The following is a 25,164-nucleotide window of genomic DNA, read 5'->3' as shown; positions in this document are numbered from 1 at the left end:
AAATCTGCACAGGTAAAAGAACTCCACTTTATTTTTTTACTTCTAGGACCTGTCCTCCTGACTATACATGCTTGAAAATTGGGCCAAATCCTGATTACGGTTTCACTAGTTTTGATACCTTTGGTTGGGCTTTTCTTTCCTTGTTCCGCCTGATGACCCAGGACTACTGGGAGCGTCTGTACCAGCAGGTACCAACTTTGTGCATAATTCAGAACTGGTCTTCCAGGGACAACAACTGAAACAGAAAATGTGTAGAGAGGACAAGAAACCCCAAATAAAAGCAATAGCTACAAGTCATCGAGGCCACATCCTCCCTTATACCTTCCTGCAAGCTGTGACGCCTAGAAAAGCGATGCTGAAGTGCTTCCCAGCAATAGCTCTATCACCTTGTTGGTTTAGAGACTTAAAAAAAGTACTAAAAGGGTCCTGGGTTGTCCTTAAAAAATATAACAATTCCTCCCCGGTCATCCTCATCGATATACAACCAGTGATATACAGGCGATGGTATAGGAAGAGGGAGAAAGAGGGGGAAGAAGGGCCAAGAAAGGTATATTTCCATTTAAACTTCCTAAAGCATTGTGTCTAGGAAGCTGAGCGCTTCTAAAGAATTTCAGAGACACATTGAAAGCCTACTTGGTATTTTTTATGGTAATTTTTATCTCTGGGGTGTGTTGCTTACAGACCCTCAGAGCTTCTGGGAAGGTGTATATACTCTTCTTCATGCTGGTCATCTTTCTGGGCTCATTTTATCTAGTCAACTTGATTCTGGCTGTAGTCACAATGGCATACGAAGACCAGAACAAAGCCACTATTGCTGAAACGGAGGCAAAGGAAAGGAAATTTCGGGAAGCCATGGAATTATTACAGAAGGAGCAGGAGGTAGGTAAATTATTCCCTTGCAAGCATTAGTCTTGGTACTCTGTTGTCAGTCACATAAGAAAACCCCCCACTCCTTGTATACAGCTGTGTATAGTAGTCACTCCTGGGGACAGGAGCAAGTGATAACTTATCGAAAGTACTGATTCCTAGAGCTACAGGATCGATTCCTAGTTCAGCTGTGTATTTTTCCTGTGAAACGATGAATTTTATTGTGGATAATAAGCATTAAAGGCTGTTGTTACTGTAAGAAAAATAGTATTTTAAAATCTGGAAAATATAAAATCCCATCAGCTAGCAGTTTCCAAAAGTAAATGTAGCTTTTTTTTTATTATTTTCTTGTGTTTTATCATTGTGAGCAGAGAAATATACAGTAATTTCATTGATCAGCTGCATTAACAACTGACCCAAAACCTATTGTAGTTGAATGAAAAGTCTCTGGGTAACTTAAATAGCTTAGAAGCTTCTGGAATAAAATACTCCTGTGTTTTGAATACATTGTCCTAAATTCAGTATGGGAAGGAAAGTCAGCCATAGTGTAAATACAGTCACAACGATCCCCAATGAAAAGACAGAATTTTAATACTGTTTGAGCATTTATTTGGGGAAAAAGATGTATTCTGCAGTATTGTTTTCAAACTAAGTATTTTTACTGTATGGAAATCTGGCATATGGAGGAATAGGAAATTTTGCCCCTGGCAGGCCCAATATATGTGATCATGTAACATACTGCATATAGCAAATTTTTCAGTGCTCCGTATGTTGGGGAAATTCTCTCCTCTTTCTTTTAGTGTTATCAGATATTGGAAGATTTTTAACAAGTTTTGTGAAACACAAATTGTTAAGAGGAAATAACATAGAGCACAGAAGAGTTTTCCTTCTCCTTATATTCCAAGTACCCGGCAAAAATATCATCCATGTTTTTGTTTTAATTTCAGTCATTGGCTGTTAAAGGGATTGATATCCTGTCAATTAGCTCCTTTGAAGCTTCTTCTCTGTCTACCAAAGAAATCAAAGAAAGAAGCAACAGGAAAAAGAGAAATAAATCTTTGGGGATAGAAGATAATGAAGATGAACAACGATTCCCCAAGTCACAGTCCACAGACAGTCAACGAAAGTTGGTAATCTATTGTCTGAATCTGAGATCCTAACAGCTTTTCCAATATTAATACTAAAATAAATTGCTTGAAAGCACAAACCAAATCCCATTACAAGCACTGATCACTCTTAAGTCTTTAAATTAAACAACATCGTCAGATAAGGAAAAATTGTATGTAAAAATTTGAAAAGGAAATATTATGAATGAAAGATGAAAGGAAAGTTATTATAACAGTTAAAATACATTTACTATAACAATGAGAGATAAAGTGAATGACTATCAGGTTTTAACTTTTGTGCCATCATTCTCTGTTAAAAATTTCTTACTTAAAATTTAAATATAAAACTTACCACAAAAAAAAACCTGCTATAGCTGATAGGACTTTATTATCTGCCTTTTAAAATCTGAGCATAAACCTTCCTGAAAAATCTAAATCAAATAAAAATTTTCGACTTGCAATGGTTGACAGGGAATGCTATGAAACTGTAAATGTTTATTGCTTCACAAACTTTTTTCTATGATATGATGCCATTCTCTCTTTATTCCCTTTCCTGGACTTTAAGTCTTTCCTTGGGCTGGTGTACGGTCCCAACGCAAATCAGGCGAAACGCAGACTGAGCCATGGGAGTGTGTTCAATTTCCAAATACCTGCTCTAGAAGTTGATTCCAGAACGGATTTTGGTGATGAGGAGACCCGCAGTGCCGGGGAACACGAAATCCAGGGTCGGTCACTCTTGGTGACGCAGATGGGAAGACGCTCCAGTGTGCAAAGTCAGATGAGCCACAGCTCTCACCCAGCTACCCCAAAGTGCGTGCGGAGCAGCAAGTGGGCTAACGCGGATGACTGCAATGGGGTGATTTCGGTGATGGGAGGAGGAAGCAGCAGGGTACACAGTCTAGATCCAGTGTCTTCTGAAGGAGTAATGCTCCCGCCAGTAATGGAAGACCCGGGAAAGGGTGATCTGGTAAGTAAAAGATATCATTTTAAGTATATACTTCATATTATGGTTTCTCCATAAATGGCAGGTTTTTCTTAGGAGTTTCAGTGAAATGGCAAACAGCGATGTGAGATGAAGTGTACTGATGTGGGGAGTTTATAAGTTGTCAGCAGAAAGCAGTTTGGACTCTGATGGGTTCCCAAAAAACTGGAGTTCATTGCTTCAGCATTCACGTTATAAATCCTGTTTTTCTGCTGTGCACAACCTGAACTAACATACTTTTGAAGGTTCCTAGTGCTGGAATTACAAGTCACCAAAGGGTGTTTTTATCCTATGCCCTGTCCAGGGGGGTAATTTTGAGCAGTACCTGTAATTTCTTTCACCTTCACAGCACCTTTAGCATCATGCAGAAGCTTTGTCTGTAAGTTCCCCAAGTGGGTGGAGATGCTTTTCTACCAGTTTATCCCTCATGTCTCTCCTTTTCCATTAGTCTGCAATATTTTCTAGGCCTATTTCCCCTCATATACTTATTTCCAAGGTTTGTGCTTGCCCCGTTGTTATTACGTGCTTGCAGGATCCATTTACTGCAGCATTATCACCAAAGAGTAGGATCTTCGTTCTCAACATCTATTACATCTTGCAAAAAGCTACACTAATTTGGACGCGTGTCATTATTCCTATTAACTTTCATACTTACCCATCATCACATCCTGCTTCATTTTATTCCTGTGCTATCTCCCTAATCATGTTTACTTCTTTAAGCAGCCAGCCGTAGATGATGAGAGCAGCACGACGCATTTGCCTCCTCATCTGTCAGTGGAGTACTTTAACGAGGCACTTCAGAGACAAAGGGCAGCAAGTGCAGTCAGCATAATTACTAGTGTCTTGGAGGGTAAGTGGTTCCTCATTATGCTTATTTCAATCCTAAGGTAATGTTAGCACGAAGGACCAAAATGTCAATACTTTTCTTAAAGGTTAACAGAGATTTGTAGGTGTGTAGTTAGGAGTTTCATTGTTAATTTTGCTTTTTTAAAAAAAAGCATTATCACACAGCCTTTATGTACAGGAACTCATCCTTTGCCTATAGCAGATCTTGTTTTGTAGGACAGAGTGGGAGTGGTTGGAGCGAGGGTGGGTGGAAGGAGTTTCTCTAGCATCTGAGGCGCACGACTGGGTACAGTTTTCTCCTCCTGACCCTGTGACTGGTGACGTGTCACTGGCACAGCAAATACTAACAATAAGATTACACAAGCAAAAGCAGTTGTGGCAATTTCCGGGTTTTGAATATTTAACCTCACCCTTTTATTCTTTGAACTTATTTTTCCGTGTGAATTTTTGGAAGAATTTATCAGTGGCTGTTATGCTGACAAATAGTTTTGTTGCAATTTCGGAACAATTTCAACCCTATTTGTTTAGTTGTTTTCTGGACCAAGAGACCAGAATGAGGAACACGTTGATTTTTTTCTTTTTCTTTTTTTTCTATCAGCTCATCTGATTTTTGAAAAATTTTCAGGTCCCCAAAAACCAGATTACTAATAATTCCTACTGTGCTTTTATCTAACTTTAAGTAAGCTCCAGTTTGCCAATGAGTTTACACAAGCAGGGTCAAAAGTATTTTGGAGGGCTCCATTAATATTGATGTTGAGGAAAGAAAGTCTATGAGATTTATATTTGACCAAAAGGTTGTAAAGCCAGAATAGCTTCTATCCCATGTTTGTCTATAGAAAATGGAGAAATTCACATCAGCTAGGAAATGGTAGGAATGATCTTTCCAGTAGAACTGGCTTACGGCCGAATTTCAGGTGCTGTGGTTTGGATTTGTCTCGACTACAATTAGAATGCCTGTGGCCGCCCTTGACTCTCTAGACTCCCCTGAATCTCTAGACTCCCTTGAGAGTCAAAGGAGCCAAAGAGATGTCGGGTGCCATACAGCCAATGCCCGAGACATCTCCATGAGGATAAGGTGAAAAGTGCCTTAGCAGCTATGTTGACTATCAAGTGCTTCTAGTGTGGGGGGCTGCGGTGTGGCCTCTGCATCAGAAACGTCCGTTTTTAGTCAAATGATTGTAGTACGAGTCTGGGTCTAAGACCGGTAAAACCTAATCCAAAAGCTCTTGAAGTAAGGTCACATGAATGAATTTTGAATCCAATTTTCTCTGAGTTTTATCTCCATGTTCATTAGCTGATATAGGGACTGCATGTATGGTAGAAAGTGCAGGGAAGATTTGGGGCACTGTGTGAGATGTGAGGTTTCCTTTTTCTTCTCTGATCTCTTGAATACTTGAAATTGTTATTTCACCATCTTGCTCAGTAATAACTATTTTTTATTATATTTATATATTATTTGTTTATTATAGTGGGGTTTTCTTTTGCATTTAGAACTTGAAGAATCCCAGCGGAGGTGCCCGCCATGCCTGAATGATCTTGCTTTAAAGTATCTAATTTGGGACTGTTGTCCACTCTGGTTGAGAATCAAGAAGAAAGTGGCTGCTTTCATAAAGGATCCTTTTATTGATCTCACCATCACTGTTTGCATTGTGATGAACACTTTGTTCATGGCACTGGAGCACAATAATATGTCAGATAATTTTAAATTGATGCTTAATGTAGGCAACTTGGTAAGCTAATTCTCAGCTATATGACATTTTATACCAAGGATTGATTGATGGATTTTTACTTGAGACATAAAGTGTGACTGTAAAAACTAAAGATTAGGAAACTCTGCATTTATAAACTCTAAATTTCTAATATAGACAATTCCCAGATTTTATTCAGACACTTCTAACACACTCCTGAGAAGGCAGAAAACAATACTCCCATTTTAACTGAAAGTGCATTGGAAGTTCATAAAAATGGGTGTTGTTGACCTGTCCATGAATGTTATTTGTGGGAACATGATTTAAAGATATGGTAAGTTCATGGCTACTTTTAGGCTGATGCTACTGTTTCTTTGTCACAGGTTTTTACAGGAATCTTCACTGCAGAAATGATCTTAAAAATAATTGCTCTAGATCCCTATTATTATTTTCAGCAGCCCTGGAATATTTTTGACAGTATAATCGTCACATTGAGTTTAATTGAACTGAGTTTACCCAAACACAAAAGCAAGAAAGAAAGGCGAAAAGGAGGAACCCTGTCTGTTTTACGATCCTTCAGACTGGTAATGCCTCATGCTTATGCAGTCGTAGAAAATATTATGTTATGTTGTGAATGTAATAGAGAATGTTTCTGTTGTCTGCAGTTACAATGCAGGAAATTATTATTTTTTAAAAATTTTTTCCTCCTCTCAACACTAGGAATAAGGATCACAGTCTTAAACTCCTTGCGATGTTACAGTCAGACTTTAATGACTTATAAATTTCTTTTGAATATACTAAGAAATACTCAGAGGAAAAAATATTCCAGAGTAGACATGATCAGACTGGTGTCAAACATTAAAAACTAGCACAGGAAACAGGAAAATAGTTTCTGAGTACAAATACAGAAAAAACAATACTTAAAAATAGACATGAAATGATGTTATTTGCATCATATACCGTGGACCGATTTGGGCTGCTTTGCCAAAAGATAGACTCCTTTTATAGTTGTAGCAGTCGGTCTCCGGGCTTTGGTCCTTTGTGTCACATGTGGGTTAGTCTACATCAAGTGCATTCTATGGGTAGCTGCCTGTGTGGGCCAAACACTTACCAGGGACTCGTGTTCGCGTGGTCCTTTAAGAGGTGCTTATTGTATGTTTGCAGTATAGCCCAGTTAAAAAATAACACAATAAAAAAATTAAATCTATAAATACTTTTAAAAAAGTATTAATGTCTCAATGCCACAAATACTACATTGCTGGAATGGTTCAGAATACCTGTAAAATAGTTTTTGCCGGATTTGAAGAGTGCGAAGATGGGTTATCTCTACCAATGTCTAACACTATGTTCCTTGTTTCTACGCAGCTGAGGGTCTTCAAACTGGCAAAGTCCTGGCCAACTTTGAACACTCTAATTAAAATCATCGGTAACTCCCTGGGAGCACTGAGTAATCTGACCCTCGTCCTGGCAATCATAGTTTTCATTTTTGCTATAGTAGGGGTGCAACTTTTTGGGAGAAGCTATGGGGAGAACAGCCATAAAATAAACAAAAATGGCAAGCCGCGCTGGCACATGATGGACTTTTTCCACTCATTCCTCGTCATTTTCCGAATTCTGTGTGGAGAATGGATCGAGACCATGTGGGACTGCATGGTGGTTGCTGAACAACCACTCTGCCTTCTTGTCTTTCTGCTAGTCCTGGTGATAGGAAATTTAGTGGTGAGTTTTTTTTCCAATATTTTCTTCTTTATTCTGTGAATGGTAGAATCTACTTAAGTACCATTTCATCAAAAAAAGGTAGTTTCCCAAAACAGGGGAAAGAGTTACCTGTGTGTGTTATAGTATGCAAAAGCCTGTTTTGCCTTTCACCTTTGAGCCGCTGTCCGTATTTTCCCATTTTGTGCGCTTTGCACACAGCATCACTTGACCTTTTCACGTGGCAATGTGACAAAGAATATCTTTGCAATAAATATGATACAGGCAACTACATTTCTTCACGTCTTGGGATTTGGGTGTAAGTAATCAGTAGGGCTCATGGCTTACCTGCTTGAATTAATGGAGCGAAGTGCTCAAGTCTGTCTGTAAATCAAAATCTGTAGGTTGTTTTAAGGACTCGGGTATTGAATTCTTTATCAGCAAATGACAGAATCTACACTCCTGTCACTGAAATCAGGATTTTCTTTAATCATCTCTAAGTAGGTTTACACCCAACAGCCAGATCCTGCTAGGGTGTACCCCACACAGCCTCCCACACCCATGCCGGGGTGTAAGGAGCAGGCTGCCTTCCTGCTCCTGTTCCATCATTTCTGCCTAAAAACCATAAACATCTTTTTTTAGTAGCTTTATTTCACATGTCATTCTTAGTATCATTCATTTACCAATCTTCCTCTAATTTAAGAAATCACTGAAAATAATTAAGTTTAGGCAGTCCTTTATGGGAAATGCCTGTTCTCTGGCTGAATCTCAAACACCCCGGTTTAAAGTCCCGCCTGTTCTATACCACAACAACCGACTTCAGCGATGAAACGCTGTGAGTGATATTCATGTCACATAATGTTAACTGTCAAACAACTAAGCTCTTGGTCTATGCTCCTTGTTTAGACTTTCTTATTATCAAAGGAGACAGAAGGGTATCCGAGAGTGACATTTATTCCAACCTAAGGTAAATAACTAAGACAAGTGAGATGAACTGGTCTCTGGAGGGCTAATGTTCTCCGCTGGCTATGGTTCCTGGATGACTCAGGGGTGCTATCTGCCCAGTTCTGACACTATAAAAATTAAGATAGGTAGATCCCATCCCAAACTGAAGCATTAGGAAAAAAATTAAATTCTCCCATTCCCTTAAAAAAAAAAAGAAGGAAAAAAAAAGTGGAGTTTATAAATTCTTCTATTTAAATGTACTCAAAAGCAGAGAGGAAACCTCACTTCAAGCTTCTCTTGATTTTCATTTTTGTGACAGTGTTGTAGATTTGATAGAATCGATGGGCCTGAATCTGATCTCACACAGAATTTTGGAAGTAGCTCGATGGAGTCCTGATTTAATGCTAGTTAGAAGAAGGAAGAAACGTTATTAAACTGACAAGCCATGACCATAGCCTTTGTTACTACTATAACCTTTGAAAAGTTGTTTTGGACAAGTAATGCATTTGGCATGCACGGATCTGTTTTAGCTACTATTTTGAATAACTTTTTTGGGGAATAGGGTCATGGGAACATTGGACTTTCTGAGAGAGAAGTTTACTTCATCAACCTGATCAGTCATAGTCACTTCATTATTGCCTTGGTTTGGTTTGCTCAGTGAGACTGAACTTTCGTAGTATCCGTGTTCTTCTAAGCTAGAATCTAGATTTATGGATGCTACTCTCCTGACTTTTAATTTTATTACTATTTCAATAACTTTCAGGTTCTCAACCTTTTCATTGCACTACTGCTGAATTCCTTCAGTACCGACTGCCTCCAGACAGCAGAGGATGACGGAGAGATGAACAATCTTCGTCTTGCCTTTGCTCGGATTCACAAGGGATTTCACTTGGTGAAGAGCGCTACATGGGATACCTGCTGTGGAAAGCTCAGGCATATAAAGAAAGCACACAGGAAGAAAATCAAATTGACTGCACAGTACCAACTTGGGTCCAAGTGTGAAGAAATGAAAAATTGTAAAGAGAATTACAATAACGAATGGGCTGAGAAAAATGGGGACAAATGCTCAGGTCTTGAAGATTTTATTACCAACCCCAATGTATTTGTTTGTGTTCCTATTGCTGAGGCGGAGAATACAAGTGAGGGTTTTGAAGATGATGATAAACTGAGCACATTTACAGACACAGAATACAGCAAACAGGTAATGAATTTCTTTATTTGTGTTGGAAGTGTAGGATCTTCTATATATTGACAAATGCACGTATGGTAGAAGACTGTCGAGTAGAACAGGATGGCATATGTTGATCCATTTCCAGGGAGTTACCGAATTTTTTGAACTAAAACCAAAAATACAAACGTTTAGAGAGAGGGTAAGTTATCACTTGGAGCCTTTTAAAATCAAAATTCTTTCATAGTTCTTTCTTGAAAGAAAGACCATTAATTTTTAGGTTTTCTGCAGGAATTCCTAGCTGACACGTTGTGTTACACACAGGTAATTACATAGCCCATAGATTGTCCATCGATAGTTGTGGCAGTCCTTGGGGAGCTTGGAAATTTTATGTAAAAATTCATGTGAATAATGCCAACTGTTTTGGCATTATTTACATAACAGTGCAAAAATGAATGTTCTGCATAAAAAACATATCCATGGACTCATAACATGGATCTATAGTCCTGGTCCATTCTTTGTATTTGTCCTTGCTGTGTGTAGCATGTAGTAATCATTAGCAGAAGTTAGAAGGATTAAGTATGGAGTGACTCTATTAAGGACAAGTTTCTTATAAGAGAGCATATATTATCCTATTTTTTTCTGTTCTCTGAATTTTTTCATTCTGTTTTAACCATAGAAGATTGCTGTTCTTGTCTCAAAATTTCTCAACTTAATTTTCTGTCTTAATTCCTATGCAAAAATTCTCACTTAACTTTTGACTAGTTCACTAAAACTCCTTAGTTTGCTGCATGTCCATCGGGAAAAATTTCCCTTTCTCTATCCTTAGGTAAAACCAGAGACTCAAAATGATCATGTCTTACGACGTTTGACTGGAGAGCCCCAATTTACATGAAATGCATATCTTTCTTACCTTTCTTTCCCTTCCAACTTGTCCACCTCGCAAAAGGGGAAGAGAAACCCCCTCTAATCCACAGATTCTTTTCAGGATGAAAATCACCTGAGGCAAAGAGGAGAAGGAGGGAAAAATTCAGGAAGCTGGAGTAAAGGATCGGGGTTTTCTTCTGAAGAGTGCAGTGTGCTGTACCTAGGAAAGGATAGGAAATCTGAACCGTCGTCACCAGAGCAGAAAGAGGTAACACTTTTTTGTTTATTTTTTTGTTTAATGGCATTAATTTTCCGATACTTGCCAAGCTTGGGTACAGTTTCTGTTCAAGGATTTGCTGGAGTGGAGTTTAGTGGCAGCAGCAGCTGAGCTTGCAGTAGCCGGTCTGGCTGGTTAATGGTGGAGCCAGAATTATGTGAATGAAATTGAAGCCGTGCTGGGTTTCTAGGTATTGATTTTTAAGAAAAACTTATGTATAGGAAAGAGAAACATAAAAACAACAAAACAAGTAGATGCAAATAAATAATTTATAAAATTCTCTTGGCTACTTTCCATTTACTGAAATATGAGTCCACAAAAAAAGGAGAGGAGGGAAAAAAAGGCATTAAAAGAAAGATATGCTTCCAAGTAAAAGTAGGAAACTTCAGCAACTCTGACTGTGTCATAAGTATCTCAGTTTCACAAAATATAATATTTAAATTAATTTCTCACAATAACATTAAAGATAGTAGTTATTAATTAAAAATATTTTTGGAATAATTTTGAATAAAGAATGCATTAAAAAAGTAACAGCATCACGCAAACATAAAAGAACAAAAACATGAAATAATTTCTAATAAACTGCTGACAAATATACATTATATATGATGTGATGGGATAGAGAAAAGCTTTGTAATTGGGGAATATATGATATGATCCCAATTTCTACTTCATAAACACTGTAATGGGTGTTTCAGTTCCCGATACAATACCAGGTATATTTATCTGGTTCTCCTGTTTGAATGCGTTTTCCAGTGATTTCATGGTTTTAACCCAAGCAGTTTATCCCACTTTGAGGACGACATGTACTGATAAGCAAGTTAAAAGCAATTCAATTTACCAGCTTATTAGTCAGTTACATTGGTTCATGTAGATAAATATTCTAATTATCTAGCTTTGGCCCCTATTTGAATGCACCTATTGGTACTTCTAAGCTCACATACTTTTAAAATCACAAACTTTGTTCCATTACCAACACTATTTGAAATATTAGTAGATAGGCAAGTTTTAATTTTGAATGCTATTTGTTCATAGATGATTTTATTCATTTGGAGCTGAATGTAGAAGGAATCAATACCTGATCTTATTTTGCTTGGTAGTTTGACAGTGTCAGCTCTTCTGAAGGCAGCACAGTGGATCTGACAAATCCTGAAGATCTTCTGAGGCAGATTCCAGAGTTTGCTGAAGACTTCAAGACTCCAGAAAAATGTTTTCCAGAAGGTGAGGCTTTCATGGTTTCACTACTAGGAAATGAGAAGAGTGAAAACCAGGCTTGTTTCCATAGAGGTGCTGACCCAGCAGGGTGAGATAACTAAAATGAACTGAAAGTAATCTGGAAATCGGATAAATAGTGCAAATCATTGTCCCTCTCTAGTCAGCAGAGGGATGGTGGCATCTGAAAAATAAAACCCACAACCTGTGGTTTTCATAACAGGCAAAAAAAAAGCTCTTGAGATTTTTCTTAAATAACTGCCACTACCAACAGCCAGGGGTAATCACTGAACTCCCAGTAGGAGCTGTGAGAGAATAAACTATATCAAGTCAGACTATAGGCTCATTTCTTCCAAGTGTGTTATATTAAACGAATTGTAACTATGACAGATTTCCTCCTGGTGCTCCAACTTGCTCTTGGCTCACCCAGCCAGCCTGGCTGACCACCACTATTTCCACCTCTTCCCTGAGTTTTCATTGATGCTGCTGTTTTCTGCCTGTTCGAGCATCCTTGTACCACGAAACGATCAGGCGGGACTTCTCTAGCCTCGCTGTAACTACTCCCCTCCCCTCATTGCCCGGCTCTGCAGAGCTGGCTTGTTTTTTTCTGTGCCCTTTTTGGGTCAATGAAACTTCTAATGTACAGTTTTAGGATTGAATCCACAACAGTGAAACAGGTAGAAATTATTTGAAGCTAAAGAGATGTTGTGACCAAATGCAAAGTATTATCTGTGTAATAATAATATATACTTATGCTATTCTGTTATATATTATAAATCCTGAGATCCAGCATACCTACATTGCTGTTTGCTTTCTTGAGGGGAAAAAAACCCAAAACCACAAGTATTATATTAATAACAGACATCTCAGATTTCTGAGTTACAGGGATTTTTTTCAAATCTACTTTATTGATGGCATTTTTTGCCATAATAGCCATTAAAACAAAATAAATATATATTTCCCTCCCCCCTTCCAGAGAAGAAATGTGACATGTCTTGTTTTGTGCTCTGCAGTCTGAGGCTGGAGTGTGCTTGCTGTGGCCAAACCATTAGAGAACTCAACTGAAGGTGCAGAAAATCTGTACCTAACACAGATTTTTGCACAAGAAAAAGGCACTATCTTGTGCAAGTGCCATTCCCTGCCTCATCTCACATCCCAGATCCACTTTACTGGGGAAACTGGGATTGTTGAAAGAAGGATGATCAGAATTTTTTGCATGTATTATATTCTATTATTTATATGAGTTACATACATGATACTATATCGCGTACATGCTTGGACATGACAGAAGCCTTCTGGCTGACATTTTTTGCCGTAATGAAAACATGAATTAGCATAGAGCGCACAGCAAAGAAAATGTTAGCCAAAGTGAGTTAATTCTTGACAAAATTAATAAGTAATCAAACCCCGGATTTTGTAATGGGGCGGTCAGGAAATGTTAGGTGGCCCTGGCGTCATTGCCTGTTACAAGAAGTCATCGGGTGAGCTTGGGAGGGGATGTCACCTTTCAAGGAGCCTGTATGTCAGCTAGAACATGACACGTTCTTGCAGGTTATGTGATGTAAAATCAGTCACTCCATACGTTCAGAAGCAAATAAATAAATAAACAGGCCTTGCAGGGCAGGGTATAATGCTGCACTTTTGATGACAACTGTTAATGTTCTCTGTCTCCAAGCCTTCTTGTTCTGGGTTATCTTGTCTCTGCTTCCCAAACAGTGTGCAGAAACTGAGAAAGCCTTTTGTAACATCGAGACTCTTCCTATGGTCCTGAAGTTTTGTGTGCCCAAACAGCAGGTCACTGAGAGCACGTCCAGTGTCTCAGAAATACCTTGAAAGAATGGAAAGCTGTCCAAAGGGGCTCCACCTACTTTCTATGTATATAAATAGGAGTTATAAGGCAGAGAAAATTAGAGGTTGCCTCCCCCCACCATAGCAAAACATGAAAAAAACCCAACAGTGATGCAGTTAAGGTGACCATGGACTTTCCCCTGCTGCAAGAAGTTTCTTGAGCAACCCTTCATGTGCATGTACATTCATTCCATACATTCCTTGCTCTCTCTCCCTTTCAGGTTGTGTTCGGTACTTCCATTGTTATGTGGGTAGTGCCATAAAGTTTGGAGGAGAAACATGGTGTAATCTGAGAAAAACCTGCTACCAGATTGTTGAACACTCCTGGTTTGAATCCTTTATTATATTCATGATTCTTCTAAGCAGTGGAGCTCTGGTTAGTGTAGCACAATTTCATGTATTTATTTAGAAGCATTTTTAGCTTTAATTTGCACACGAGAAGTTATTTTTAGCAGAAAACACAGCACATATCTTTGAACTCATCAGTAGAAAAAAGAAGAAGGTTTACATAGCAGTCATTTATTCACTATTGCAATTACTGCAAATTTATTATTATTATTATTACAAATTATGAGAGAGAGTGAACAATGTGAAAATATATAATTCTCAGAAGCTATTTCTATTCTTGCTGTATACTGGATTTTTCTGGATTGCTCTGGACGTTATTTCACGGTTGTGAAATATATTTTTTCTTAAGACACTAAAACAAATAAATTACTCTTAATACTTTAAAAAAAAAAGGTCCTGGTTCTCTCAAAACTATATTTTTAGAAATTAATTTCAAGCAGTTTATACTTTCCTCCTAGGCTCCCAGTGTGTATAACGTGTGTGTCCACAGGGGTATACTAGGTAGAGAAAAAGAAAGAATTACAAGTTTATCAGCTGACATACTTCTGAGTAAAAGATGGGGTTTAGATCTGTGTAAAACACATATTGAATGATGAAGGGGTCTTAATGATAGACTTTCATTTTATAAAGCTCATCTCTGACTTTCGCCATGTATATATTATGATTTCAGGCATTTGAAGACATCCATATAAATGAGAGAAAAAGCATAAAAATTATGTTGGCATTTCTTGACAAAATGTTCACTTTCATCTTTGTTCTGGAGATGCTCCTGAAATGGGTGGCTTATGGCTTCAAGAAATATTTCAGCAATGCTTGGTGCTGGCTGGACTTCCTTATTGTAGACGTAAGTTCCGCCTTTGGCATTTCTACACGGGTCCTGACGCAGGATGCAGCAGCAGAATCACGGACAGTTGTCTGGATGTGAAGCTACGACGGTACTCTTACCTCCTTTAATGGTGGTTTCAGGATATCACGCTGTGGGCACTGAAAATATAGAGAAGTTTGTTTGGGTTTTTTAAACAGGAATAAAGGAAACCGGTACCAGGACATTGCTAATACTTTCTTTGGTCTTCCCATTCAGGTCTCTTTAATAAACCTCTTAGACAGTTCATTTGGCCCCATGAAATCCCTTAGGACTCTCCGAGCACTGAGACCCTTAAGAGCATTGTCACGATTTGAAGGAATGAGGGTAAGTCTGAACACAAAGTAAAACCTGTCAGTACTAATAAGCTCGTAACAGGTTCGTAACTCATGACTGTGTCTTTATGAAGTCCACGTCTACCCCACATTCAGTTTAGAACCTATAAAATTATTTTTTAAAAGGTGCCTTTGCTGCACTCTTCTACTTGGCTACTCCTCATAGATTTTCCTTGAGTGATCGACCCTAGGTGCTGTGGAAACTAAAACCAGACTAGGCAGAACTTTGTTCCGTTGCTGCTCAGCCATTTTTGTGTTCCTGTCTTACTGAGATAGACAAAAATGAGAGAGAGAATAAGAACTGTGAGCACAATTCTCGTTTTTGAAGTCTGATGGCAAGCTAATTCAGAGGAAAGAATCACCTCTGTTCTGCAAGTTTTACTGGACTGAGTTACAAAAACTTCAGACTATGAAGAGGTACTTTGCTCAAATTATTGTTCCAAATAGACTTATTCTTGCAAAAAGCAGGAGTGTTTGTCTGTAGAATATTTGCTGCCTTTCTCCATCAAAAGAGCACCTGGAACAATGTGAAGCTGCTGGACATTAATTACAAATTTACCGTTGTGCAAATGCAGAGAAAGATTCCCTCAGCCATATGCTGCATACGCTGCAGCGTGAAACAGCGCGATAACCACAGTGGTATTTGGGCAAAAGTCTGGTCTATGGAATATGCTCTGGCATGTGAAAATGGATGACAGAAATACATGTGGCATCAAGGTCACACCTTTACATGGGAATGCAGACTCAATGCAGCTGAGATATAGATTGCTTTTGAATGGCTTCTGGAAGTGAGACTGAAAGCTCTCTGACTGCAATCTTTTCACTGTGAAGGCAGAAAGAAGTTGCATTAAATTAATTAACAGAATGTATCAAAATTTCCATGTCTGGAGTCAATTTTGAAACAGGTACTATTATACTTTCTCTCTTGCTATGCAGAATGTGTGTGACATGGTCTCCAAAGACCTTCACAAAGCTTTTTCATTTCCTTTTTCTGGTCGATCAAGTTCTTCTTTGCTACCTGACTGCTGAGTTCATTGCCTTCACTATGAAACTCAAAGATATATTCTCATCTTTTCCTTACACTGCCCCATTTTATTAAGCAATCTGCTATGTCTTAGCAAGCACTTAAAACGTACATGGACATTTTCTGTGACTAGACAGAAGCTAGCACAGAAAAAGTACCTAGCTCATGGTTATAGACCCCAAACGCAATCATCACCCGCTAAAAAAAATACATCTAGGAAAATGCTAGTGTGGAGTTATTACTGGTCCTTTTAAACACTGCTTTCTACAATCTTAACAATACAGTCCTCCGTGCTAGTTTTTATGGATAAATACTTAAGAAATTTTATGTTGTAAAAGTTTCAAACAAGCAAACAAACAAAACCAAGGGAAAATCATCAAAAGAGGATGGACTCACATTGTAGTATACTTCTGTGGTAGTGCTCACAGCAGCCAAAAAAGTGTCAACTATTCCTTTGAAAGCCTGAGAGATACTCTGGACCTTTGAGTCTTTGCTCAAGGTACCCATGCCAGCTGTGACTGGTATTTACAGGGAAAACATTAGGTTTCTGTTTGCTGAGGTGACTGACTAATTGCACTGAGCAGATACTTGAGCCCATCTTTGTTTAAGTGTATTTTTCCTCTCCTGTTTCATTCAAGGTGGTTGTCAATGCCCTCGTGGGAGCCATTCCTTCCATCATGAATGTTCTGCTTGTCTGCCTCATCTTCTGGCTCATCTTTAGCATCATGGGAGTGAACCTCTTTGCTGGGAAGTTTGGGAAATGTGTCAATCTGACAGAAGAAGATTCAGAACTAAATAGTTCGATCAATGACATAACAGACTGTAGAATGTATAATAATACAGGAAAAATATTCTGGGTCAATGTTAAAGTCAACTTTGATAATGTTGGCTCTGGCTACCTGGCTCTTCTTCAGGTGGTAAGTGCTGCTTGCCTTTGCCAGCCGGCACCATGTCAGGTGGGCTTGACCTCGTGTCAACTCCTGACTCATCTCTGTGGTTGCTGGAAAAAAGTGGTATCATGCAGGTTGTAGGGGTGAAGCACTGCTCAACCACCAGTGCTGTTCGTGCACACAAATGGAAATAGGGGGACAAATTAGATCCCGCTGTGATTTTCCAGGTGATAAAGCAAGCATCTAGTGGGCAAGTGCTATTTCAGCCTCCAAGCAGGTTCATGAGACTGAAAGCTGGAGTCCATCTCAGAAGGAAATCTGGGGCAAACACTGAATTAATCTTCTGTAATACAGATCTTTTTCAGCCATGAGGGTTGTAAGGCCTTTAGTAGATCATGCTAGTGAAGGTTTGCCCTGTCAGCATCCTAGGACAACGTGTTCTGTCCCACCCTAGCAAGCTGGCCTAGAGCATCCCCACCCCAAGCATCCCGACAAGGCTGAGAATGTCATACATACAGCAGGGCCAAGTTTCCCCAAAGACAGAGCGTGGTGCTACGTGTGTGTGACCATACCAAAGGCTCTTACTCCAGTCAGTATCATTCGGATATTGTAAATGTTGTGAAGATTTTTACTCTGAAAGTTCAACACATTTTCCGTAATCTCTCATTCTAGGCAACATTTAAAGGTTGGATGGACATCATGTATGCGGCAGTAGATTCACGAGAGGTCAGTCGCTATATTCAAGCTATATTTTTTGTTAGTGCTACTGCTTTCTACAAAAGCATTATGGTTTTTGCAGTTTTATATCTGCTGTTTGTGCTAAATCTTTCCAGTAATTATTTTTATCAGCTGATGTAAACATTTCATCTGTGAATGACTTATAGTATCTTAATCTGTTGTAATGGGGAGTGGGATTCAATTCCAGATCCACTCACCTAAATGAAGTTAGTTGACCTCCAAGTGCCCTCTATGGTTGATGGAGATCTAGTCAATATTCTCAGAGGGATCTAGGGAGCATTTCAGATCACTCTGGATATCTACACTGTTCAGCTGAGCACCTTTTCATACTACTAATAACTGGATGTCCATCAGCTAGCAGGGGAGTTCAGAGTTTCCACTCACATGGAGGCACCTACCTTCACACATCAAACTTGGAGTAAACCTGCATGTTTTACAGTGACATAGTTTAAGGTTCACTTCAAAACATAAACCCAAACTTATCAGAATCAAGCTGTTGTGCATAAACAACCATTTCAAATACATTGTCAGCCATCACTAGTACTATTTTACCTACTGCTTATATTGACGGGAGCTTTTGCTGTCTTATCAGAAGTATCATCCAATATTATACAGAGCAAAGAGGTATGTCTTTGGAGGCAAAGAATTTCAGATGAAGAGGCTGTCTTAATTTGATCATGATTTCAAAGAAATAAAATAATTTTAAAAGTAACTGTATCTAAAAATAGGGGGGTTTTGTGTTTCAATTTGAAAAACTATTTTTCTTGTTCTGATTTTTTTTAAATCCATAATAGCCATAGAAGAAGTTTTTTGCTAAGAAGAAAAAACTATCTAGGCCAAGATTTTTGACATCAAGAACTTGCAGTTAGACTTCTAAATATTTTGCTTGATTTTTCAAGTACTGAGCAATTTACAGCTCCTATTCTTATTGGAAGAAGCTGAACTGATGCTTCTGAAATGCTTGTGAAAATCATGTCAAGAATGTCCAATTCAGTAACTTTTTCTATTGAATTTAGTAGGCCTTCAATCAACTGCAAATGATAGGATTTTAAGTCACGTTTGAAAAGAAGAAAAAAACCCACAACAATCAGCTGTTGTGAAGAAAAAAAAAATTAAAAGAAAAGTAAACCTCATTCACCATTAGTCAAGGACTAAGTTTTGCTCTACAAGTTGTTCAGTGCAAATGTATCGGTATGAATTAAATTATCTTGTTCTGCAATGATTTAGCCAGAAACCACATAAACAAACATTGAAAAAGAAATCAAATTAACGAGTTGTCATAGTATAAACACTTTGTAGTACTATTCTTTTGAATCATATCTTCTGGTTAGTTATGTCTCGGGTGTTGTGCTTGGTGTCTCATTTCATACAGTTCATGTTTAATTTCAAAAGGGAGAGCAGTCAGCATCTGAGCAATAATGTCCTTATGAGGTCTTAGAATTTTGATGCATCTCGTAGTCACCATTTTAATGGTACTTTCTTCCACCATTTCATGCCCCTTCCAAAAGTACCATATATGTACAGTATTTTGTGTTATGCACTATTGGTAGTTTTAAACTATACCAATTTTGTCAGAATTAGAAGTAGGGCTGTATATCTGAGTTCCTCCTGGAATCAATTTGTGAGAGGATTTGCAATATGAAGATTATTCTGAATTGCAATCTTCTTGTTGTTGGTCATTTTTCATGTTGCTTCTCATTGTTGCAGAAAAATGAGCAGCCACAAATGGAGCACAGTCTATTTATGTATCTCTACTTTGTGAACTTCATCATCTTTGGATCTTTCTTTACCCTGAATCTCTTTGTTGGTGTTATTATTGACAACTTCAACCAGCAAAAGAAAAAGATAAGTATATTGGTTTTGTTCCCAGGCACCTACTATATCTTGAGCAACACTATCTTTGGAGACCAAGGTCTGTGTTATACATAGAATCTAGAACTTCTATTGGCATTTCCAAGAGCATTAATAATTAAGTTAGCAGGAGTAACACCCAGGGTGAGTTTCTTCCTCCTTTCTTTTCCCCTATAACCTGAACACCCAGCTCTTTCCCCACAGATCAAAGGCAATGACATCTCTGCAGTCCCTTAAAATTTTGCTTCTTTTTGGGAACTGAGCACAACAGGAGACTTGTTGTTTAGAAAGTGGTCTGGTACGGATGCTCTGAGAAGTATTTTGGACATTCAACAAGAACAGGATGTGGGAAACCAGGGAAAGAGTTGTTCCTGCCCAGGTTTTCAGGAGGTCCTTTGTTTTCATGCTTTCTGAGCTAGCTGGGTTTCACCCCAGGACTTCAGCTCTGTGAATGTATGGTTTGTGCCACTCTGGTTTTTTGGACTTGGTTACAAATTATGAAAAGGTCTGGGATCAGCAAGATGTGAGAAAGGAAGGAATGTTAGTTTCCAGCATTTTAGACTTTGTAACTGCAATAGTGCTGCTTTCTCGCCAAATTAACAGTGACATTTCCTTATATACTTAGGTGGGGAAGATATCTTTATGACAGAAGAACAGAAAAAATATTACAATGCAATGAAAAAGTTGGGATCGAAGAAACCTCAAAAACCCATTCCAAGACCACTGGTAAGACTGAATTCTTCAAAAGGAAAACACACTGCAAAAGTGTAATTTAATTCACTGAAAAGCGTGTGTGTTTATATATTGCATATAAATTATTTATACCATCTGTATGTTGATATTCAGACAGTGCTCTGAAGTCAATTCCATAACAAAAAGTTGCACTGAAATATTTTAGAGGTTAAATATTTAGTAAGTTCTCTGCATAAATATTGTTGGGGTTCTCACTCACCTTGGAACTGATTAAACTTGAGGATGGGAAGGGATTCTTAATGTCCTTTTTATATTCTGCCTTTCTTAAATTTCTCTGATTTCACTATAGTTGAGTGACTTTGCAACATAAAAATTAGAGCTGTTGGAAACACGCATGGCTGAGAACTCCCTACTTTCATAACTGAAGCCACATGTACGTTTTCCCTCTAGAACAGGTACCAGGGATTCCTTTTTGACATTGTAACATGCCAGGCCTTTGATGTTGTCATCATGATTCTCATCTGCCTTAACATGATCACCATGATGGTGGAAACCTACGAGCCAAGTGAAATGAAGACTAACATCCTTAACAAAATCAATATACTCTTCGTTGCCATCTTTACTGCAGAATGTGTGCTGAAATTGGTGGCTCTGAGGCAGTACTATTTCTCAAATGCCTGGAATATATTTGATTTAGTTGTTGTGATCATGTCACTTCTTGGTAAGTAAAATTGGTTTGGCAAATTCTTTACTAAATCTATTACTATTATTTTCAGGAAAAAATAGTTACAATTTATCAACTGCAAATCAATGTTGAAATGGAAATGATAATACTGTAAAGAGTTGAGGAAAAAGAACTAAAAAACCCACCATGATTATATTAAAATAACATGAAATAAGATTTTTTTAATTTCTGCTATCTACTTTTAATAGAAGTATTTTAGAAAGGCAGCTGTGTTATGTAAAATCTTTCATAATGGTTCTTCAGGTTGTGTTTTTTCCCGTCTGAAAGACAGAATGAATAACCCATCATACCAGTACCACATTATGTGATCATTTCCATTGTTACAAATTTAGTGCCAACTAAGAAATCGTTGATCAGATAAAAATTGCTGGGTTTTGTCATTTGTGTTTGTAACAGAGAGTTGAAATATATAGAGCATATGAAGACTGGAATTAGATTATAGAGTATCAAATTGAGTTTCTGAAAACTCAGGCACAGCTGATGGAAAATAAGGGTTCACACTGTGTAACAGGATAGAAAAGAACACCATAAATGTATTAGCTCTTATTTGAAGGGATTGCAACAGAAGTATGGAATAAAGATCTCTTCTGCCAATTGAGCTTTCTGCCAATTTAACTATTCCTAGGGCCAGTAATGCCAAAGTAGCAGCAGACATTTAGAGGAAGAAAAATATTTCATTTCTTTAGTACAACTTATGTTTTGGGTAAGATTCCAGTAAGAACATGGCTCTTCCTTGAGAAATTAAGTCCCTGGAGTGGAAATCCAGAAAAATGTATCTCAAATATCTAAACCTAGAAAATACAAACCTCTTCTAGTGCCTCTAGATTTGTCACTTTTTCATGCAAAGTAAAGGTAGAATAACATCCGTGTGTAACTATGTCCCTGAATGAAGTAAAAGCCATCGTAGAGTGGCATGCACAACTTCTATGTTCGTCACTGGGTTTGCTTACACATATCTTTACTATGTTGTCTAAATGATGACCATGGCATTGTTATTATATCTCGTTTTCTTAGTTTAGCTTTGTAGTGTCAGTATTTGAAGTCAAATTTAGAAGGTAAATACATAACCTGCATCTGCTGAAGTATTTGTGCAACCAGTGTGAAAGAAAACCATCAGTCAACAGTTGTTGACTGATACGGTTATTTGAAATTGTGTGTAGAAAAGTGCTTGCCACCCTTAGTGCAATGGGTACTATCTTCTGGTGGCTGAAGAACGTAGTTTATAATTGTTGATTTCTACAGCTGTTTTTTCAACTTTAACTTCTGTTAAAGGTTGTCCTGCTAGGGTCTTAACACACACATATCAGATATTTTTCAACTGCACAGATATTATCATTTCATCCTACTTACCAGGTAAGCAGAAATGTGATATTCTAACCAGTTGTTATCCTTTCCATTTTAGCCTTACTGCTTTCTGGCATCGGTAAAGCTTTTGAACATTTCTTACCACCTACACTCTTCAGGGTTATTCGCTTGGCTCGCATTGGAAGAATACTGAGGCTCATCCGGGCTGCCAAAGGAATTCGAACTCTGCTTTTTGCGTTAATGATGTCCCTACCTGCTCTATTCAACATTGGCCTCTTGCTTTTTCTAGTCATGTTCATTTATGCTATTTTTGGCATGGCTAACTTTGCCTATGTGAAAATGGAAGATGGCATTGATGACATGTTCAACTTCCAAACCTTTGCTAACAGCATGCTCTGTCTCTTCCAAATCACAACATCCGCTGGCTGGGATGGTCTTCTCAGTCCTATTTTAAACACTGGGCCACCGTACTGTGATCCAAACATAAATGGTACTATAGGTGAATGTGGTAAACCTGCCATAGGTATTATTTATTTTGTCAGTTACATTATTATATCTTTTCTCATTGTTGTAAACATGTATATAGCTGTTATTCTGGAGAACTTCAATGCTGCCACTGAGGAAAGTACAGAACCTTTAGGGGAAGATGATTTTGACATCTTTTATGAAATCTGGGAGAAGTTTGATCCTGAGGCAACTCAGTTTATAACTTTCTCCGCGCTGTCAGACTTCGCAGATGCTCTGGCTGAACCTTTACGTGTACCAAAACCAAACAAAATTGAACTCATAGCAATGGACCTGCCTATGGTCAGTGGAGACAGGATCCACTGCTTGGATATCTTGTTTGCTTTTACCAAACGAGTGTTAGGAGATTCTGGGGAGATGGACACTCTAAAAGTACAAATGGAGGAGAAGTTCATGGCTGCCAATCCATCAAAAAAATCCTACGAGCCTATCTCTACTACACTCAGACACAGACAAGAGGAAGCTTCTGCCACTGTCATCCAGCGTGCCTACAGAAGTCATTTGCTCCTGCGCTCCATAAAGCAGGCTTCTTACCTCTACCATCACAGAACTTGCAGTATTGACACTCTTGGAGATGCTGCCCCAGAAAAAGAAGGACTTATTGCGTCTATGATGGGTGAAAACTATGGTAGGAGTCCTGAGAAGTCTGAAACTTTGTCCTCAGCATCCTTTCCTCCATCATATGACAGTGTCACAAGGGCCAGTAGTGGCAATCTCATGGTTGAGAATGGAGAAATTACAGGTAATCAACAATCTCCAGACATCAAATAGTTCACCAGTGACAGTGCTGTTAAGAATATTTCAAAATGTTCACAGCAGCTGATATTGTAAATACACATCAGCTGAGGCAGCCTCCCTATTAAACAACGTTGTTTGATCACGGTCAGTTAACCATAGTTAAACATGATCACTTAACTAGAGTAGCTGCTAAATCATAGCCTTTGGCTCCGCTATGTTCAGTTTTGCTCAATATTTGCATGTGCAGAGACGAAAGCTGTGAAAGGTTTTGGTTCTGTTTGATCAAGGGCATCCCACTGCAAAGCAGGTCCCACAGTACTTGAGTGCTGTGAATACATCACACATCGATAACGTCTGCTGACGTTACCCTTGGTGCAAGAAGCAGAGAAAAGCCCAGATCTGCTGGAGAACAGAAAAAGAATGTCAGTGTTAAGATAAATTGCCAAGGGGAAAGGAGCTAAAATTTACCCTTAGTCCATCCCAAATTGATACTCTCACTATAAACCTGTCAAGCAAATGGCTGCTGATTTTTTTTTTTTTTTTTTTTTTTTAATGTTTGGGGACTGATATAGCACAAACGTAGCCACTATATGATCCACAGATATGCCACAGCAGAGTGGACTTCTTCCACTGTGATCTATTTACAGAGTAAGTCATGGCATGTATGCTATTGTGGTTGTGTTACTGCAGCTTAATGAAATAATAAATACAACTCTCAGTATTACAGAAGTTGTACTGAGCTGTGTAAAACCTTACTTTATATTATGTCTGTGAGGATTGTTTTTTTAACCTGGGTTCCTCTGGCAGTGAGGTGGAGGCAGCTGTGCTGTGTGTCTATCAATCACTCCATAGCAAATCGCGTTTATTATATGCTTTCCTTAAACTTCACAGAATGGTTAAGTTTCATGCTCAAGTTCATTCCTGCCAATGTGGTAGAGAGATACAAATAAGCATTTTTACTGGGGGGAAATTGGCAGCATTACTTCATCCACTCCCTTAGACTTCAGAAACCCAGGTTGGGGAGTGTCACATGGGTTCCATCTGAGCTGCCCTTGGTTGTGGTGGTATCACCCACGGCCATGGAACGAGGCCTTGACCTAAGGTAGATGTGTCCCATCAATAGTAGGAGCCTTTCCTCCTTCTGCCTGTGCTTCTCTGATGGGAGGAAGAGTTTCCTCTCTCCTGCAAAAATTAGAAGAAACCAAAGTACAAATAATGGGGACAATTAGAAAATCTGGGTTGAAGCGTTTGGGTCTGGGGCTAACATAAGACTAATGATGTAATCATAAACGCTACTTCTCATGAAACTGTGTGTGCCCATCGTGTCTCATGATCTTCACCACATTTTCCTTATAAAGTTCTTTGTCTTTCTTCATGTCCTTACTGGCTTGGGCTTCTCAGAAAAACAGATGCCCAGACAGTACTCAGTCTTTTGTCCTTTGTACAGGTGCTTTGGAGATACGTCCAGCTAATGCACTTTGCTGTCTAATGGCTGCTGAGTTATCCTTTGTCATGCACTAGACATAGTCATAAATCACCCTTGACATTTTCATTTCTTATTTAAACGTCAAACATGTTACACACAAGCTAGCATAAGATGCTTTTTATT

At 38.5% G+C, this 25,164-nt stretch overlaps 1 protein-coding gene across 1 annotated transcript in view; it reads left to right on the top strand.

Moving 5' to 3' along the window:
- LOC309402665 (sodium channel protein type 5 subunit alpha-like) overlaps window positions 1-23,588 on the top strand; it is a gene marked incomplete at its 3' end in the record, with an annotated part of 34,995 nt that extends 11,407 nt beyond the window's left edge. Inside the window, exons 8-26 of the mRNA XM_081996526.1 lie at window positions 47-188; window positions 682-879; window positions 1,815-1,997; window positions 2,539-2,940; window positions 3,679-3,805; window positions 5,293-5,531; window positions 5,873-6,073; window positions 6,855-7,208; window positions 8,893-9,330; window positions 11,542-11,662; window positions 13,723-13,877; window positions 14,520-14,693; window positions 14,931-15,038; window positions 16,709-16,987; window positions 17,633-17,686; window positions 19,406-19,547; window positions 20,175-20,275; window positions 20,693-20,963; window positions 22,390-23,588. Of these exons, the coding sequence (XP_081852652.1) occupies window positions 47-188; window positions 682-879; window positions 1,815-1,997; window positions 2,539-2,940; window positions 3,679-3,805; window positions 5,293-5,531; window positions 5,873-6,073; window positions 6,855-7,208; window positions 8,893-9,330; window positions 11,542-11,662; window positions 13,723-13,877; window positions 14,520-14,693; window positions 14,931-15,038; window positions 16,709-16,987; window positions 17,633-17,686; window positions 19,406-19,547; window positions 20,175-20,275; window positions 20,693-20,963; window positions 22,390-23,588 (4,888 nt within the window). The remainder of the gene's footprint in view (window positions 1-46; window positions 189-681; window positions 880-1,814; window positions 1,998-2,538; window positions 2,941-3,678; window positions 3,806-5,292; window positions 5,532-5,872; window positions 6,074-6,854; window positions 7,209-8,892; window positions 9,331-11,541; window positions 11,663-13,722; window positions 13,878-14,519; window positions 14,694-14,930; window positions 15,039-16,708; window positions 16,988-17,632; window positions 17,687-19,405; window positions 19,548-20,174; window positions 20,276-20,692; window positions 20,964-22,389) is intronic.
- Between the last annotated feature and the right edge of the window lie 1,576 nt (window positions 23,589-25,164).

This window comes from Phaethon aethereus (assembly GCF_964289735.1).
Source record: "Phaethon aethereus genome assembly, chromosome: 2".
Classification (NCBI taxonomy): Eukaryota; Metazoa; Chordata; class Aves; order Phaethontiformes; family Phaethontidae; genus Phaethon; species Phaethon aethereus.
Note: the sequence above shows the minus strand (reverse complement) of the source record. Positions and strands in the feature narration are given on the sequence as shown.